General features: G+C 40.6%; 2 protein-coding genes across 4 annotated transcripts in view; one reads left to right on the top strand and one right to left on the bottom strand.

Annotated features, from left to right (window-relative positions):
- Nucleotides 1-9,128, bottom strand: part of INTS7 (integrator complex subunit 7) — a 24,208-nt gene extending 15,080 nt beyond the window's left edge. Inside the window, exons 1-9 of the mRNA XM_026072273.1 lie at nucleotides 8,994-9,128; nucleotides 8,544-8,673; nucleotides 7,468-7,614; nucleotides 5,253-5,390; nucleotides 4,718-4,764; nucleotides 4,001-4,200; nucleotides 2,378-2,500; nucleotides 1,401-1,518; nucleotides 197-331 (exon numbers count right to left, since the gene is read on the bottom strand). Of these exons, the coding sequence (XP_025928058.1) occupies nucleotides 197-331; nucleotides 1,401-1,518; nucleotides 2,378-2,500; nucleotides 4,001-4,200; nucleotides 4,718-4,764; nucleotides 5,253-5,390; nucleotides 7,468-7,614; nucleotides 8,544-8,673; nucleotides 8,994-9,084 (1,129 nt within the window). The 5' untranslated portion in view covers nucleotides 9,085-9,128. The remainder of the gene's footprint in view (nucleotides 1-196; nucleotides 332-1,400; nucleotides 1,519-2,377; nucleotides 2,501-4,000; nucleotides 4,201-4,717; nucleotides 4,765-5,252; nucleotides 5,391-7,467; nucleotides 7,615-8,543; nucleotides 8,674-8,993) is intronic.
- Nucleotides 9,049-16,278, top strand: part of DTL (denticleless E3 ubiquitin protein ligase homolog) — a 27,576-nt gene continuing 20,346 nt past the window's right edge. The window contains exons 1-8 of one of the 3 annotated variants that reach the window (XM_026072276.1): nucleotides 9,657-9,776; nucleotides 10,830-10,928; nucleotides 11,262-11,323; nucleotides 11,415-11,535; nucleotides 12,208-12,273; nucleotides 13,370-13,485; nucleotides 14,270-14,343; nucleotides 15,613-15,716. In XM_026072276.1, the coding sequence (XP_025928061.1) occupies nucleotides 12,243-12,273; nucleotides 13,370-13,485; nucleotides 14,270-14,343; nucleotides 15,613-15,716 (325 nt within the window). In that variant the 5' untranslated portion in view covers nucleotides 9,657-9,776; nucleotides 10,830-10,928; nucleotides 11,262-11,323; nucleotides 11,415-11,535; nucleotides 12,208-12,242. Of the gene's footprint in view, nucleotides 9,130-9,650; nucleotides 9,777-10,829; nucleotides 10,929-11,261; nucleotides 11,324-11,414; nucleotides 11,536-12,207; nucleotides 12,274-13,369; nucleotides 13,486-14,269; nucleotides 14,344-15,612; nucleotides 15,717-16,278 lie in introns of those variants that run through there. The other 2 variants (XM_026072275.1, XM_026072277.1) reach the window with 2 other exon arrangements.

Raw genomic sequence — 16,278 nt, 5'->3', positions numbered from 1 at the left:
GAAGATGATGGAATCTTCACAATCATTCATGAAATCCTAGAGAACATTTTCTAGTAGACTACAGTCCCCATTCCCCCTATTCTATGGAAGGATCATGCTAGCACAGGATGAGTTTGCGTGTAAGACTAGTTAATATGTGGTAAGTGCATAAGCCTGACCGTAATGACCACATTCCACTGTTTTTGCTTTTAGTTACCTTTTTCCTGACAAGAGGCTGATATATTGGTCAAAATTCTCACTCCATGAGCTGCAATGCCACGGTTATTATGGTAACAGCACTCTTGTGCTAGTTTTACTAAATCAAATGATCTTGCAGTTGTAGCAGCTGTTCCTAAATAAGGACAAGACAAACAGGACAGGAAACAGCACAGTCAATAATAGCACAAAATCTTTTCAAGCACAATTCTGCACAAAATCTACACCAACTTGGTTTAGTTTTTTTATTTCCTATATCTTCATCCTATCCTCTAACACACACACAGCCACACACACGCATGCTTATCTTCTACATATATGAAGGCTTTCCCTCCTTTCCTGAGCAGCCAACTCTATACAAGGTAGACATGAGAAAGCATATTCAAGTCTAAAGGCCAATATTTCTGGGACTTGGAGGTCTTAAGAAGGATTATATCTGATTAAATAAAGCTAGTGAACATATTAATTATTAAGACGTGCCAGAATGACTGAAGAGAATGTACTAGTTTTCTTCATTTCTGCAGCCCATATAGTTGGGCTCATCATACTCATTAAGGCAGTCTGGCTTTCCAAACAAACAAAAAACCCAAAACAAAAACAAAAAACAGTTTTATCACCATCTTAAGAACGTAAGAAGAAGGATTTCAAAAYGTCTACTTTACTTCTCCAGAATACAGTCACAAGGCAGAAGGTTCACCTGGCACTGAGGCAGGTCATTCCCACAAAAGTGTCACACAGCTTCACTGTGCCAGGGTAACACAGCAGCCCACTCTCATACCGTAAAGCCTCCATGCTACATTGCTCCATTTATTCATACTAAAAAAAATCATGCACATCCATGGTTTCAAAGCACCTTAAGTAGAAATACACGTTTGCCATTTGAGAGGCATTAAATTTCCTCATTTCATAAACAAAAGCTGAAAACTCAAAGGTAAACAAAACTTTCACATAGCAAATTACCTCCCTCCACCCTCCCCAAAAAATCAGGAACAGAATCTGAGACCATGACTATTCTTCAGTATACATAATACCATTTCAAGCTGGTTCACAATGAACATGGTCCAACTCTCAGCTAGTGTTCTTGAATTCAAAAATACTTTATGACATAAGTAAAAAGTCATAAAGTGTTTAAATTAAATTATTAGCAGGTAGCCAAACCATCAGAAAAAAATGCTAAAGGTAATAACTTCATATAGTTTTCTTACCTGGAGCACTGCTGAAGTACTGTTTAATGGCAATGGTCCCTGATAATGTGGAAAGAACAGACAGCATGCCCAGTTTCAAGCTGTCATAAGGAGTGTGAAGAGCAGATTCACAGAGTGCCTAAAGATCAGAAGAAGGGAGAAGATATGGAGGGAAGGAGGCCCCAAAAGCTATCTCTATATAAAGGTTTAGTTGCATTTGCCCATGAGAAGTTTTGAGAATCAAATTCTTGCCACAGAAAATACTATACAGTACTGAATGAATAAGTTAAAAATCATTACTTGAAGCATCAGTTTTAGTAGACTGAAGACATGGCTTGCAGAAAAGTGACAGTGGGTCTTGTACGCTAGCAAATACCCAGTAAGTTATTTATTGATTAAAAATAATGTCAAAAAAAGAAAAAAAAAAAAAGAAAAAAAAGAGATCAGGTCTCATTGATCAAATGTTGCAAAAGCTTTTAAGACAGTTCTCCAGTCTACTAAAGGCCTATTGAGTATCCTGCCCTATCTTCTGTGGTCCCACAGAGTCACAAAGATACTACTGAATATGAGAAAATAGTTCTCAGAGACAAAGTCAAAATTACATTTGTCCTTTTCAGTACAGCTTTCCAGATGACATAACTTTGCAAATCCCTTACAGACACTCTCAGTGTTGCAAGAGAGCATTAACACATGCTCAATATTGTAAAATGAATGAGAATATTCAGCTCTGATGCCTACTATCTTAGATGAGCTTGTCAGATAGAAAAATTATTTTCTTACTGTAAACATGCCTACTACATTAGATGTGCCTTTTTTCAGTTATAATATTTCTCAAATGTTCAGTAATATCTGGCTACTCTGCTTGACAGAGTAACTTAAGGATATGGAGATGCATATTGTTCCCTCCTTAACCTCCCCAACCTGTTCTTCTTTTAGAAAAGAATTCCACAACTCATTGTAAATTTTTACATTAAAATTTAGCTTAAAAATGTATAAACCTGAATATTTTCTCTACTCCATGTATGCGGTGTCTTATTGGCCAATAACTTTAAGTCCTGGATTGCAAGCCTCTTCACAGCCTTCCTGGGGTCATTCTTCAAGTACTGCAACAAAAGCTGGACCTATAACAAGGTAAATTCATTGTTTAAGAGGAGGAGATGCTACTAAAACGAAGTCTTTTCAGAAGCACTCATGAAGGAATTTTGAGCATACTCAGCCAAAACTACCACGCTTGATCTGTCAGACTGCTTGCTACCTGGCAAAGCCTCTACTCAGGCTGTTATTCCATGGCAAGTGAAAACAGTCCAACAGCTGATTGTCATCATTCTACTCTCCTTCTTGTTCATGCACTCTTCTCTGTATCACCCTCAGTACCTAAAAGACCTTGAGAGCTGTTTCAGCTCTTTTAACTAACAGATACACTACAAAACATTCCCAAGAAGCTGTGTAAACAGTTTATACTGCCCTGATTATGCTACTAGCAAGTATTCAGGGCATTTGAAACTAACTTAGGTGCTCACACAATCTGCAGTCAACACTGATAGCAACTCAGACATATTGTATATGCCTCAGTAGCTGCCAAAAACAACACGAACAATTTATCTTGATTAAAATAATACTTAACAACATCTCCTTTACCGTGTTCATTTCCTGCAGATTTACAGAGATGGAACAGCAAGCACACATGAGAGATCAGGAACACGTTAGCTTTGGTTTTGTTCTCCATCTCCACTCTGACTACATCACTTAAAAGCAGCATAGGCTGCTGCACAAATACAACCTAAAGCACAATGCTTACTGCCATTAAAAAAAAAAAAAAAGGCACATCAAGAATTTCAATGTTGTTTCAGTTGGCTTAGGTTCAATACTAACAAAAGCACCCTTTGAAATAAAGAAATCGCTCATACCAAGAAGAAGCTTCAGACAGATCAATCCTATTAGTCTAACAGTAACAGACACCGATCTCGTAGAACTATGGAAGGCTGAAGAAAGGCCAACAGATTTTCCTGACTACTTTACAAGAATGAGTTAGATGAATCACAAGTGTAATAGTGTCCTGATTTACCGTATAAATCATGCCCACGAAGCACATATTCAAAACATAAAAGCATTATATTTTTCCATTGCTACTTTCTCAAAACTTGATTTATAGTCCTAAATTATAGGCAATAGATTCAAATTTCTCTGAGTTCTTTAAGAAATACATTTTTAAACGCACTCTACACTGTTGAAATATTCATCTGCCTGCATGCAAGGAAGGTGAAAGGCACTCCCACCGCCCAAGAGAGTACACAGCAGTAAGAAGCCTGGGTTTTTCAGGCAAGATGAAAAGTCTTCATAAGAAGTAGGGGTGTTTCCTTTCCTAAATGCTAGCCGATTTCCAAGAAAGACAGGTTATAAGGTATAAAGGAACCTTCAGATGTTTGAGGGGATTATCTGGAAATGAGATCAGAGAGAGCAAAATATGAACGCAGCAGTTTTTAGAGTACTCTTTCTCTATAACATATAGGGGTGACCAGCCCAGCGCATCCATCTTGATTTATTTTCAAGATCAGCTAGGATATGTTTTTTTAAACTTGTTTTGTACTTTAAGTTGAAGGAATGCATTTAAGAAGAATTACCTGTTTAGGAATATCAACTAAAGAGGAAGCAGCAAGCAGCGTAAATGTATGCAGAGTAACAATGACCATCTTGGTAGAAGGATATGATGTTACCAGCTGCTGAAGCAGCTGCCGGGAGCTGGAGGCCAGGCTAGCGTCATGATGCATGTGCTGTAGAATAGGGATCAACTTCAATTTCAAGTCCACAGGTGTGGCTAAACCTGTAACATGGAAGGAAGATGTAGCCAAAGTGTTAGCCCTTTGTGTTGGCTTTCGGCAGTTACTGAGACACACCATACATATGTGTTGCTATCATTGTTGACTGCAAATTGTGCAGACTCCTGAATTAGTTTCAAATAACACCTTAACGCTGGCTAGCAGCATAACCACAGCAGTATCAAGTGCTTTCAGAGTTCCCTGGGAAGGCAGCTCTTTGCTACACTGCAGGTAATATCCATATTAACTCATCTGAAGCCACCTGAGAACTTACAGAAGCTCATTCACCATACTATAGATATGTTTTGACTCTTTCCCAACCAGGTATTTTGAAAAATTACATTTTAAAGAGGACATATATAAGAACCAGACATTGGATTATTTGTTATAGCTCATTTAATTTCAAAACTGGAATCATTTGAGGATAAGGGCAAGGTATTCTGGTAATATCCACACATGGATAATGAAGAATTTTCAAAGAAATTAAAGCTTTTCCCTTTATCATTCAACATACATATATACCTTGAATCATCTCACTGATCTTATTACATATTCCTGCGGCAAAATCCCTGCAGAGAAAAGACAAAGTACCAAGTGAAATGAAAATCAAATGGACCAAATGTTACTTTTTAATAATAATAAAAAATTTTACAAAGARCATTTGCCAAGACTTAAAGTATTTTAGAAACGCAGGACGTGGGCACGATCAAGCGATACAATGGGAGCTTTTTCAAATGCGTCAACATGACAAACAGCAATATATTTAATTGCCTAATACATAATTTCTGTAAAATAATCCTTGATATTCTTAAAGTCTGCTCTTCCACTTGCCCTTCCTGTATTTGTGAACTTTTCAATAGTACTTCAGATTAAAAAAAAAAAAATCTATTAAATTTGAATTCAGATTTCCTACAATACTATTATTGTACATAATTAAATGCTTTGCTACAAATGACATCACTAACACCACAGAAGAAAATACTGGGTTTCATGAGTGATAGTATCCATGGAGTTTCCATTCTCTGTAATATGAAAAACTGAAGAATTTACATCTTACTTTGATTGCGCGGAAAAGTTAGCAGCGGCAAATATAGCAGCTTCAACTTCCACATTATCATGGGAATCCAAACTCTGACGAATACTGTGATGTGCATTCTTCCTTTCTGGAATTATAGATGCCATGCTGCCTAACATCCTACAGAAATAAATCACAGCAGAATCAGGAAGCACAATGACTATGAAGAAATGCAAGATGAAACCAAGGATGTAAAAGGACTGGTTAAAAGACTCTGTTCATATATAAATAAATGCTCTTTCATGTCTATTACAGAGACAAGTGAATGATAATAATAGGCATGTAATTAAAATTAACAAATACTGGCATGTGGCTTCTGTTAGTGGTCTAATAAAACCAATTATATTTTAGTACAATAACTTTGTAGCTTGAATGGGCACAGTGAAAAAGTTTTCTCACCAAGCATTCTTATAGAATTAAGAGTGCAATATGGTGCTGGGAACACTGAGTATTTTTAAGATGCTTTTAAGTTCAAGCTTTGATATCAGCATGACAGATTTAATGCTAGAATGCATTAATGGCTGTTTTCATAAACACATGAAGTATACGTTATGGGATTTAAGATCATAAATTGGGTAGTTTTAGGGGATAAAAGAGCATTAAGAGAACTGTTTCCAACCTTTCTATCCCTCTTCCCACTAAGACTGCAGAAGTAAATAACTGACAAGCATCTAGAAGGTCAGAAATGTTAACCACTATAAGAAAGCAATGTTTCCAGAGTGTTACCATAACCAAGTAAACAAATATCAAGCTTTCATCATTTGTTTGTAAGATAATTTGCTGATCCGAGATATTAGTAATGGTGTAATCCCTTTTGTGTAACTGCTAAAAAAAGGAACAAATCAAAGCACCTATACTTTTATTAAGAATATCTCAGAAGTATCTTTCAAGCACGTAGAGTCAAGTATAATCCAATTAAAATCAGAATGAATACAGGATTTGAACTGATGGCAATTTTAGCCAAGACTTATATGTTTATATACAGCTATCTAGAAATAAAATTCCTACCCAGACACAAAGTTTTGTTTTAGCCAACTTTTCTTTTCACATGCTCCTTACTGACACTACTCAAGGAGGACAAAACTGATCAACTGAAGATTTTCATACTGCTGAACCAACAACTATTTTAACCTGTGTTTCACTTGATGTATCTTGTGAATTGATGAACAATTCAAGCGTATTTGCAAACTGAGCAAATTCCTGAGGCTTCTGGCAGTTTGTCAAGGTGGCCCTTCACACCAGTCAGCAAGCACAATTTTATCTTGGAATACAGAAGGGAAACTAAGAAAAGCTATAGATATACTAGACTCATGTATTTCTGAGACAGTAGAACATCAAAACATAAACTCAAATAATTATGTCAAAAGAAGAAAGAAATGTATGTACAAGCTAACAAAAAAACCCTCCTCTGTTAGTGCCTCCCATCTTTCAATACTGAAATCAGTAACAGTTCTGAATGGATAGAAGAAAAGAATAAGCAAGGGAGAGAGAAGAGTGCTTTCTCCACATTCGAATTCACTTGCATGGGAGCTGCAAGAGGCAGTTAAGATGATAAAGTTGGTCAGTGTTACAAAGACAGACACCAAGGCAACAGGTCATTGACATTAGAGAGAGCTTAAAAGAAGATTTTTCATTTGAATCTAGGAAGGCCAAAGCAACGGATAATACATTGGCACTTCCTTAGAAGTTTTTGATCAGAAATTGTCAAACGGGAAACATCCAGAACAATGATCATGAAAAATAGGTGCAAGTGCAACAAGGTACACATAAATAAATTTTGTTTACAAGTTAACAAAAATTATTTTGACACATAATGAAGCACTTTGCTTTTCATCCTTGTCTAATTCCATCATATGCAAATGTATGTTGCATATAGCTGATATCTCATGCATACAACACTTCCGTTTTTTGAGTATATAAAACTTCAGTGTTGCGAATTCAGTTTTGCCTGGAGCCATCCACACAATTCTCACCATCATCAATTGTTAATAATCTTGTTCTTCTGGTCACAGATTCTTATTTTATTTATTTATTTTTACTCCCTTTAAGATGGTTGTCGCTGCATTTATCTTTATGCTCAATGTGGAAAACACCTCCTACATTTCATTCATGGTAATTGCAGATTTAAGTTATTCTAGACTAGGATAACTAGCTAGATGAACCTGGCTTACTTGAAATCTCTGTTATAAATACATACCGGAGTGTAATGGCCCGAGCAACTGGATCATTGCTATGAATTACTGAGAAAATTCTTTTCACAAACTCATCCACATTTAGGATCTTCTCTAAGTGCTTCTCACTCTGCTGAGTAACTTTGAGCACACATAGCCTCAGGAAGTTGTTTCTATTAAAAAACACATGCTTATCTTTATTAGACTGTATTATAATAGAAATTCCAAAAAAACCCACCCCAAAAATAAAAAAAACACACTTTAAGTAAGCAAAATGATTAGTAAAGATATTTGAGTTAATTAAAACAAGGCAATATCTCTAACTTTAGAGACAGTATTTTTCATCAGGCTGATATAGTTAAAAAGAGACTATTAATACACTACTTCTGTTTTACAGTACAGTTAACATCAAATTTAGGCCCAACTCTCTTCCAGGGAAATTAACCTGTTGACACCAATGAAAATGCACTGACGCAGATACTGTGTTGTACATGCTTACAGATGTAATTCTGCTAGAAAAGTGCATCAAAGATTAAGACATGAAGTCTAACCACCTTTGATAGGTGTGAGTGAATTCCTTTTCCTTCCTCTTGGTTTCACCTTATAAATCCTTATTAAATGATTTAAAAATAAACTTTCTAAAATAGCAAAAATGTATTTTTTGCCACATGCATCATTTAGGCATCAGGCACCTGAAAAAGCTACACATTGGTCTTTGCTATTCACATCATAACAAAGCAATTTGCAGACTTGAATGTTCATTTATTTATTATTTCTGATTTGGAAGGTGCCTATAGGGAAGGATTTGCATCACTAAACTTAAGAGTTAGCAAGTGAAGAGGTGAATCCTCAGTTCAGGACAAGTGGCAGGAAAAAATAAGTGTCTCTGATCACTCACAGCCACTTAAGCCACTAAGGATGGAGCAGGTAAGCTTCAACGAAGAGCGCCCAGTCCTCTAGAGACTAACTATCACTGTGCTGTTATCAAGCAAGCAGGGAAACGCCAAAGCTGCCCAGACTCCAATGCAGCAAGACCCCAGGATACAATACATTACTACAGGCCAGAGATTTGAAGCATTACGAACTGACTGATACTACTTACCCAACTCTGAAAACATCAGCTAGCTTTAGGAAAGCAGAATTAATGAGAATAGGGAAGGGATATTTCTGGAAGAGCCTGGGAAAACGAACGACAGCTTCGCACTGCTCCCCGAGTTTGCCAGATCTGAGGCCTGCGTGAGACAACAGTAATTACTGCKGACACCGAAGCGCCTCCACCCCCGCTGGGTCATTCCCGCACCCCCGCCGGAGGTAAAGCGGTACAAAAGAAAGCTCCCAGGATTCGCCCTCGAGGGGGGCCAGAGGAAATGAGGAGCGAACGCAGGGGGGAGGAAGGAGACCGCCCGGCGGGCGCCAACGGCCCCAACGGCCGCCGCACATGCCGGGCGTCACGCGGCAGGCAGCCCCGCCCCGCGCGCAGTCCTCGCCCCGCCCCCCGCCGCTGGGCGGGGCCGGCTCCCAGAAGGCGACCCCCCCCCACCCCCGGCCGTACCTTTGTCCAGCTCCATGAGGGCAGAGTTAGCGTCCAGCTCCTGCTCCCCGTAGCCCGCATCGGCCAGGAAGGACTTGGCGCTGGCAGCCATAGCGACCCCCCCGCAGCCTCCCCAGCCGGCCGCCAGGAGCGCGAGGTACCCAAGCCGCCCCTGCCACCGCGCATGCGCACTCACCCTCCCGCCGCCGCAGCCCGGAGGCGCCTAAAGCAATGGCCGCACGACTTGTGAGCAGGCGCAGGCGCCACACGGAGCGCGCGGCGCTGCGGACGCGCCACTGCGCGTGCGCGCCCCAACCTCCGCGCTGCGCAAGCCGCGGCTCCGGCGGGCGGCTTCGTCCCCGTGAGCCGCCGGAGGGGAGGGGTGGGAGCGGCCTCGCGGCGCCGCCCCTCCACGTCGCCCAATGAGGAGCGGCGGGCGGGGCGCGGCGGGCGCCGGCTGCCCAATGAGGGGGCGAGGCGCGTTTGGCGGGTCGGTTGGGTGGCGGGAGTTGGCGCCACGGGGCGCGCGCCGAGCGTTGGCCATGCTGTGCCGCTCGCTGCTCCGCCGCGCCTGGGCCGCGCCGCCCCGTGAGTCCCGCACCCGCTCCGCACCCGCCCCGTCCTGCGCGGCGGCCAGGCCGGTGCCGTTACAGTTACAGCYTCTTTGTCTCGCTGCAGGTCAGGCCGCGCCGTACCCCCTGCAGCACCTCCTGGACAGCTACCAGTGCCGGCGGGAAGATGACCACCTGTCCCACGGGGAAGTGGGGGTGCCCGTTCCTCCCTTCGGCTGCGCCTTTTCTGCAGGTAAAGCTGCTTCCGAAAGGCCCTTTTAGGGTCCGGGCTGGGGATACGGCGCACACGTGTGCTGTAAGCATTTTTTTCCAAAGTTCTCATGACTTGGTTTCATGGTTTCTTGTTACCTCATTCATTCACACGTGCTTTCTTACATCCAGGACAAAACTAATTACGCGGTCAGTTATAACAGACAAACTTCTAGGCCAAAACACCTTGTAATTTTTTTCAGAAATTCATGAGATGAAGTGTTTTTCCATTGAAGTGAGCTGATAACAGTGCAATTGCATGTAGATGTGATATAAATCGGGCCATGGAATTCCTATATATCCTAATAGAAAGCATTCAGCTAAAGGACTAACTACAAAGCATTTATTTTAATGGCTTTCTATTTCTTTGTCCATGTCAAGGTTTGTCCTCTTGATATAGAGCTATGACAGTACTAGGCTAAAGATTTGAAAAACGAGGCTTTGTGCAAAATACATAAAAGCCAGAGTAGGATGAAGGATAGTGAGTGGCAGTCCAGGAGCAGGATGTATGCCACTAGATGTCCATTAGTGCTTCCCCATGATAGATGTCCATGTAGTATTTCCCCATGATAAATATGTGATGAATGAAGTAAGCATGGAAACTTAGGTCTTTGGCCTTTAGGTCAAAACTCTTTCATTTGCAGAACTAGTCTAGTACTGGTGTGAGCTTATCCCTTTCTCCGAGGCTGCTTCCTGCTTTTCCAACTCAGACCCATAGAAAGCACTGGGGGTTGTAGAAGTCGGGTAGTAATGATGTAAAACGGGAACTATCATAGCTACCAAAAGAGGCTGTTTTCTCAGAATCTAGTCTTTGAGCCATTGGATCTCCCATATATAGTAATTCCTGAATGGGATGTCTAGAAACGTTGTTTGACAATATCTCTGCATTTTGAAAATGTGAACTAATGTGTAAATATTGTTTATTTCCTCCTCAATCTATTTGTTCTGTTAAAAGTGTTTGCAGCCCTTGATCAAGGGTGGAGGGATGGCCATGAATTATCTACTTCATACACAAATAAATTTCAATTTCTTTCAGCCCCGAATTTGGAGCATGTACTGGCAGTTGCAAATGAAGAAGGATTTGTTAGACTGTATGATACTGAAGCTCAATCTAGCAGCAAACTAATCTTTAAGGGTAAATATTATATAAAATATGATCTTCATTTGATATGACAAGTACATGATGTACTGGAATAAGAGAAAGCTTCTCCTAAGTTGTTTAAACATAAATATGGACCGTACTGACATCCTTTCATATCCTTTCATGAGTGTTGTTTACAGCGGTGTGAACGTGTTCTTAGATAAGCAGTACTAAGTGAATTGTTCTGTGCTGTTTTTCATGCCTAAGGCAAGCTGTTGACAAGTAACAAATTTTCTGATTTCAGTGTCTGATGCTCTTTTGCATTCTGCAAAATATCTTCACAGTGCAATGCACTGACCTCATCTTGGCTTTTCTTTTTCTTGTCAGAATGGCAGGCTCACTCAAATGCTGTCTTTGACCTTGCCTGGGTACCAGAGGAACACAGGATTGTAAGAAGTCTTTTGCCATCTAACTTTATTTTTATCACTTTAGCAACTTGCTGCAGAGAATGACTAAAGCTTTTTATTCTTTCCTTYGAAGGTCACTGCTTCAGGAGACCAAACAGCCAAGGTGTGGGATGTGAGAGCTGGGGAGCTTCTTGGCATATGCAAAGGTCACCAGTGTAGCCTCAAGTCAGTTGCTTTTTCTAAGTTTGAGAAAGGTAAATGTTGATATTTCCTGCTCCTCTGTTTTTCCCTCTTCTTTTTCCCTAACACATCAATACTTATGAGAGTAAAAAAAGAGCTTTAGAAAGCGATGGTCACAAATAGCACCGGCAGACTCTGAGCAGTGACCTAGTCAATGAAGTGAAACTAACTTGCTGGAACTTCTTTTAGGGATAGAAGGCATGTTCACTGTTAAGCTTTGCTGTTTTCTGGGGAAAATATATTATGATATTATATTTTTGCATATATTTATATAATACTGTATTTTTACAATTTGTCTTGGCTTTGAGGAAGTTAGAGTTACAGTAAAATTAGGATCTTAGGTGTCAGATGCTAGCAGGTGATCTGATGCTAATATCTGCACATTTCTGATCTTGGACAAGTTTAAGACATGATATTGGAATCATTTAGTCCTTATTTACATACATTAGCATGTAAATACTCTTTTCACAGGCAGTTCTTTCTGCAGTAGTAGTAAGGAAAGACTAGGCAGAGTAAGGAAAGCAGTCAAAAAGTGTTACAGAAATCAGACCTTGATTCTGCATACCTGGGATTGGCATCCCAAGTTTGGGGGCAGAAGAGCCAGAGGCACATATGTGGCATTGTATTGGATTCAGTTAATTAAATTAACGCTTTTGGATGCTAATAGCTCTCTCCTTCTCTCTCAGCTGTCTTCTGTACTGGAGGCAGAGATGGAAACATCATGGTTTGGGATATCAGATGCAGCAAGAAAGGTAACTGAACTTTCAGATATGTACTGGAAGGGCTTAGTATCTTGTGTAAGAAGTAATACTCAAATGTACTTGTTGGATTGAAGCTTTTGCCACTTTGTAACAGTTTCAGATTTGCCGCATGCATGGTGTCCTTAGAATACACTGTATATCAGTAAGGAGATGTGAGGAGCACAAAATATATCCTTGGGTAGGACATCACTGAGATAGATTGGATGGGTGATAGTGATTAGTGCAGAGCCATCTGGAGGGATGAAGTGAAGTTGGGAAGTCTTTAGCCAGAGCAGGAAGGAGGGCAGAAAGCACAGGAGCAGAGGAGCTTGTGACTCCTGGGAGCAATCGAATGTATTGTGGGAATACCTGCTGAGCGCAGGGTGAGCTGGAGGGCTCCTTCTGCTCCGCTTTCTGTTTCCTGGAGAAGGTCTTTCTTTTCCTTCCCAGGTCATGCCCTTAAATTTCTTCTTGGTTCCCTGGTCTGTCTCCAGCAGTTTCCTGGCATGTGCTGCCAGAATATGTCTCGCAGTTTCATCTCTCTTGGGTTCTCTAGCTCTTGACCCAGCAAGTGAGGGAAAAGGGAGGCTGCACCTGGTGGAAGTGGAAGGTACAGGGGAAAAAAAGAAAATTCACTATCTTCTATGACAAAGCTTGTAAAGCATTCAGAGTTTTATAAAGTGAGGAGTACAGGACAAAAGAAAAAGAAAAATTTCCTCATAGAAAATGAGGAAATAGAGTGGAAAAACACTGGAAACCTTCCTGTGAGTACAGTTCTGCTCTGGATGAAATCTGCTGAATGCTCCTAATCAGGATGCATGCTGAAGACTGCAGGGCAGTGATTTCCAAAGGCAGTTTGGCTGTACCAGTTTTAGCTTCAGTGGCCAAGTTACACTGACTGCTGCAAATTTCTGTAGCATATGCTCCTGTTTTATATTGTGTTCATCTCATCAGTATCATATGTAACTAACAATTTTTGTTTTCAGAATGCATTAATGATATTTAAAGGTCAGTCTCAACCATTTCTTAGGAAGTTTTCCAAGCTGCTGTCTGTTTAATAAAATGATGGTAAGATCATGTTGGCATGGAAGTTATTGATTTCTTTCAGATGGATTTTATAGACAGGTGAATCAAATTGGTGGAGCACACAATGTGATTGACAAGCAGACTCCTTCAAAAACAAAGAAGAAGAGACAGAACCTGAGAGGACTTGCTCCCTTAGTGGTAGGTATCTAGGAGACAAATAAAATGTTGGCCTCTGTTTGGAGGACAATGTTATGCATACTAGTCTTCCTAAGAAGTTGCAAGAAACATCTAACTTAAATATGGTAAATGCTTCAATTTATCTTTGTAGAGGCATATTTTTGTGTCATGGTCACCTGTTATAGCTAACTTTAGACACTGTTTAATTGTCTAACAACCCCCATAATTGAAAGCCATCACTGTGCGAATGCCATATGAAAATACACCCTTTTTTCCAGAGAAGAGGGATGGCCAGCATTCCTTTTTGGGGGGGAGGGAGTGTTCTAATTTTTTCTTTCATTTTGACCGTACAAATGTCTGCCTCATTGGAGTAAGATCTGGGTTTATTTAATCTATTAAGCTTTGTGATGAAGGCAGCTCTGGATAATAATTGGCAGCTCTGGTTATTGTCAGCAACTGAAGGGTATAATCCTAAGGTTCTATTCAAACACTTGCCATTCAGTGGCAATTTCACTGGTGGAGAGGTTTGAAGGACTGGTGTGTCATGAATGGCATCTGATATTCCAGCTTCTCCTGCCCGTAGTGACCAGCTTGCTGGAGAACGTGAAACTTATTCTGACAGTAGAGAAAAACCAAGAGGATTAAGCTGGTTCTAAAGCAAAACTCAAGCTGGCCTATGGCCAAGAGGAGTGTAGATTGTCTCTGGCTGAGAGGAGGTTTCCTCAGTATTCACTTGGCCTTGAACTAAGCAGCAAGATCTTGCTGACCTTGAAAGAAAACAAACAGCTCTTTCTTTTCCTTTAAGGACTTCCAGCAGAGTGTAACTGTGGTGCTGCTTCAGGATGAACACACTCTTATTTCTGCAGGAGCTGTTGATGGGTAAGGAGGGAGAATGCATGCTTTTCTGTGCTGTTCTGCATGTTCTTTGTAGCAATTGGGAACACAGTCCTCTGGCTCAAATTAGTCTTCTGGGTATTTCTGGTTTGCAATACGTTGCTTTTAAGCATTGCAGGTGACATTGACTGCTCAATTCAAATCCCAGAGCCCCTAAAAGCCATACTTAGGCCCTGATACTCTGGTGTACAGGTACATGAGATGCCCTCTGTGACTTTTTTTGCAGGAAAGTCAGCTCTATCTGACAATTAAAAAGAATTTTAACAGTACCGATGATAACATTGCTTCTAGGTAAGCTCTTTTCTAGAATAGACAGAAAAAGTTGTACAGCTTAGAAATAGATGGGTCCCCAAGGTACGGGGAAGCAATGGCACAAAGAAGTTAGGAGATTTTTTCTAAGATCACACAGTGACCCACAAAGCTACAGTTGCTATGAGGTACCTATGTAGAATCAGCAGAGCTATGCTGCCAGCTTGCATTACCTTAGCTGAATGCTGCTTTTCTTTCTTACTGGAGCTTGCAGCACTGGGACAAATTGTGCTTATGTGGTAGAAGTTCATTTGAGTGTCTTAGCTATGGGGCAGAAGGAGAACAGTTCTTATCATCTCTGTCTATTCTTATAGGTCTATTGGACAACAAGTAAACAAACTATTGTTAGTGAGCTGTTTTGGGACATTAGTGGATGGTTGGTGCCTGGATATGTGTAGGTGTGCTTGGAAAAACGTTGTCTTGAGTCACAAAGGATGCATTCTTTTAGGTGCCAGATCTGTTGTAGCATCTTGGAGCTCAAGCAAACTGCATCACTGATTAACATGGAGATTATCCACTCAGGTCTTGATTCTTCAGCAGGCTCCATGTGGTCAAAGCCTTTCTGAGGCCAATATGATTATGACTTCTCTGCCTACAACTCATGATGGAGGCTCGCTCCTGGAGGGCAAGAAAAACATTGAAGCAATTGTCAGGAGTACAAAGGCATCTTTGCCATTTCCTTTTTTACCTGAGAAAAGTTGACTTGCAGGGTTATGTTGTATCTTATGTTAGTTACAAAAGACAATGCTGCCTCCTTATTCATTCCCAGCAGAGCAATTGTTTTGCTTTCAGCATGTCTCTGGTCTAGTTTTGCTCACTTGTGCTCCTTATCACTGGACACTTCTCAGCAATGAGCAATCTGTCTTTCTGTATTTTTTTAGAAGGCTCTACCACCATTGCAAAGCAGATTTAGAAGCTGAAGACACTTGTACTTTTATATTTCAGTGTGATCAAAGTATGGGACTTGCGCAGGAACTACGCCACTTATCGTCAGGATCCAGTGCCATTCAAGTCTTTTTGCTACCCTGGGACCAGTACTCGCAAACTTGGTAAGTTATTGGATGATGCATTTGCCAAAGTGCAACTTGAATCCGAGAATTACTGAGAACCCTATCTCTTATATTTATAGCCAATTGTATATCAGATTGACAGATTCAGCAGGATTTTTTCATTGCCAGTACCAAATTTTCAAGTTGAATACTGCAAGTGTTCCATTTCTGCATCATTGTAGCAATGATTAAAAAAAAAACTTCTATAGGCTTCAACAGTATATTTTCAGAAATGGAGCTGAGGGAATAATAGAGCTCTGTAGGTAGCATTTAACTAATGGTTTTGGTGCATGAGTTGAAATCAGACTGAACTCCTTTGCAAAGAGAACAGAATGGGCTGGGTTTTATCAGTGTAGTCTTTGAAAGCTGAGTAATACTTAAAGCTGTTTGTTACCATAAACCATAGTGTTCTTGTTTGTGCTGCTCTATACTTCTTTGTATCTTAACTCCTTACAATGCTGTGATCAACTACAGTAATTCCAGATGTCTTGTCTAATCAACTATCTTGATGTAATGATTGGTATCACACTCAGGAAGATGAGGGAAATCCTCTAGGAGCTGG

The sequence above is a fragment of the Apteryx rowi genome, unplaced genomic scaffold, assembly GCF_003343035.1.
Source record: "Apteryx rowi isolate R43461 unplaced genomic scaffold, aptRow1 scaffold_34, whole genome shotgun sequence".
Taxonomy (NCBI): Eukaryota; Metazoa; Chordata; class Aves; order Apterygiformes; family Apterygidae; genus Apteryx; species Apteryx rowi.
The sequence above is the reverse complement of the archived record's forward strand: the minus strand, read 5'-3'. Positions and strand labels throughout refer to the sequence as shown.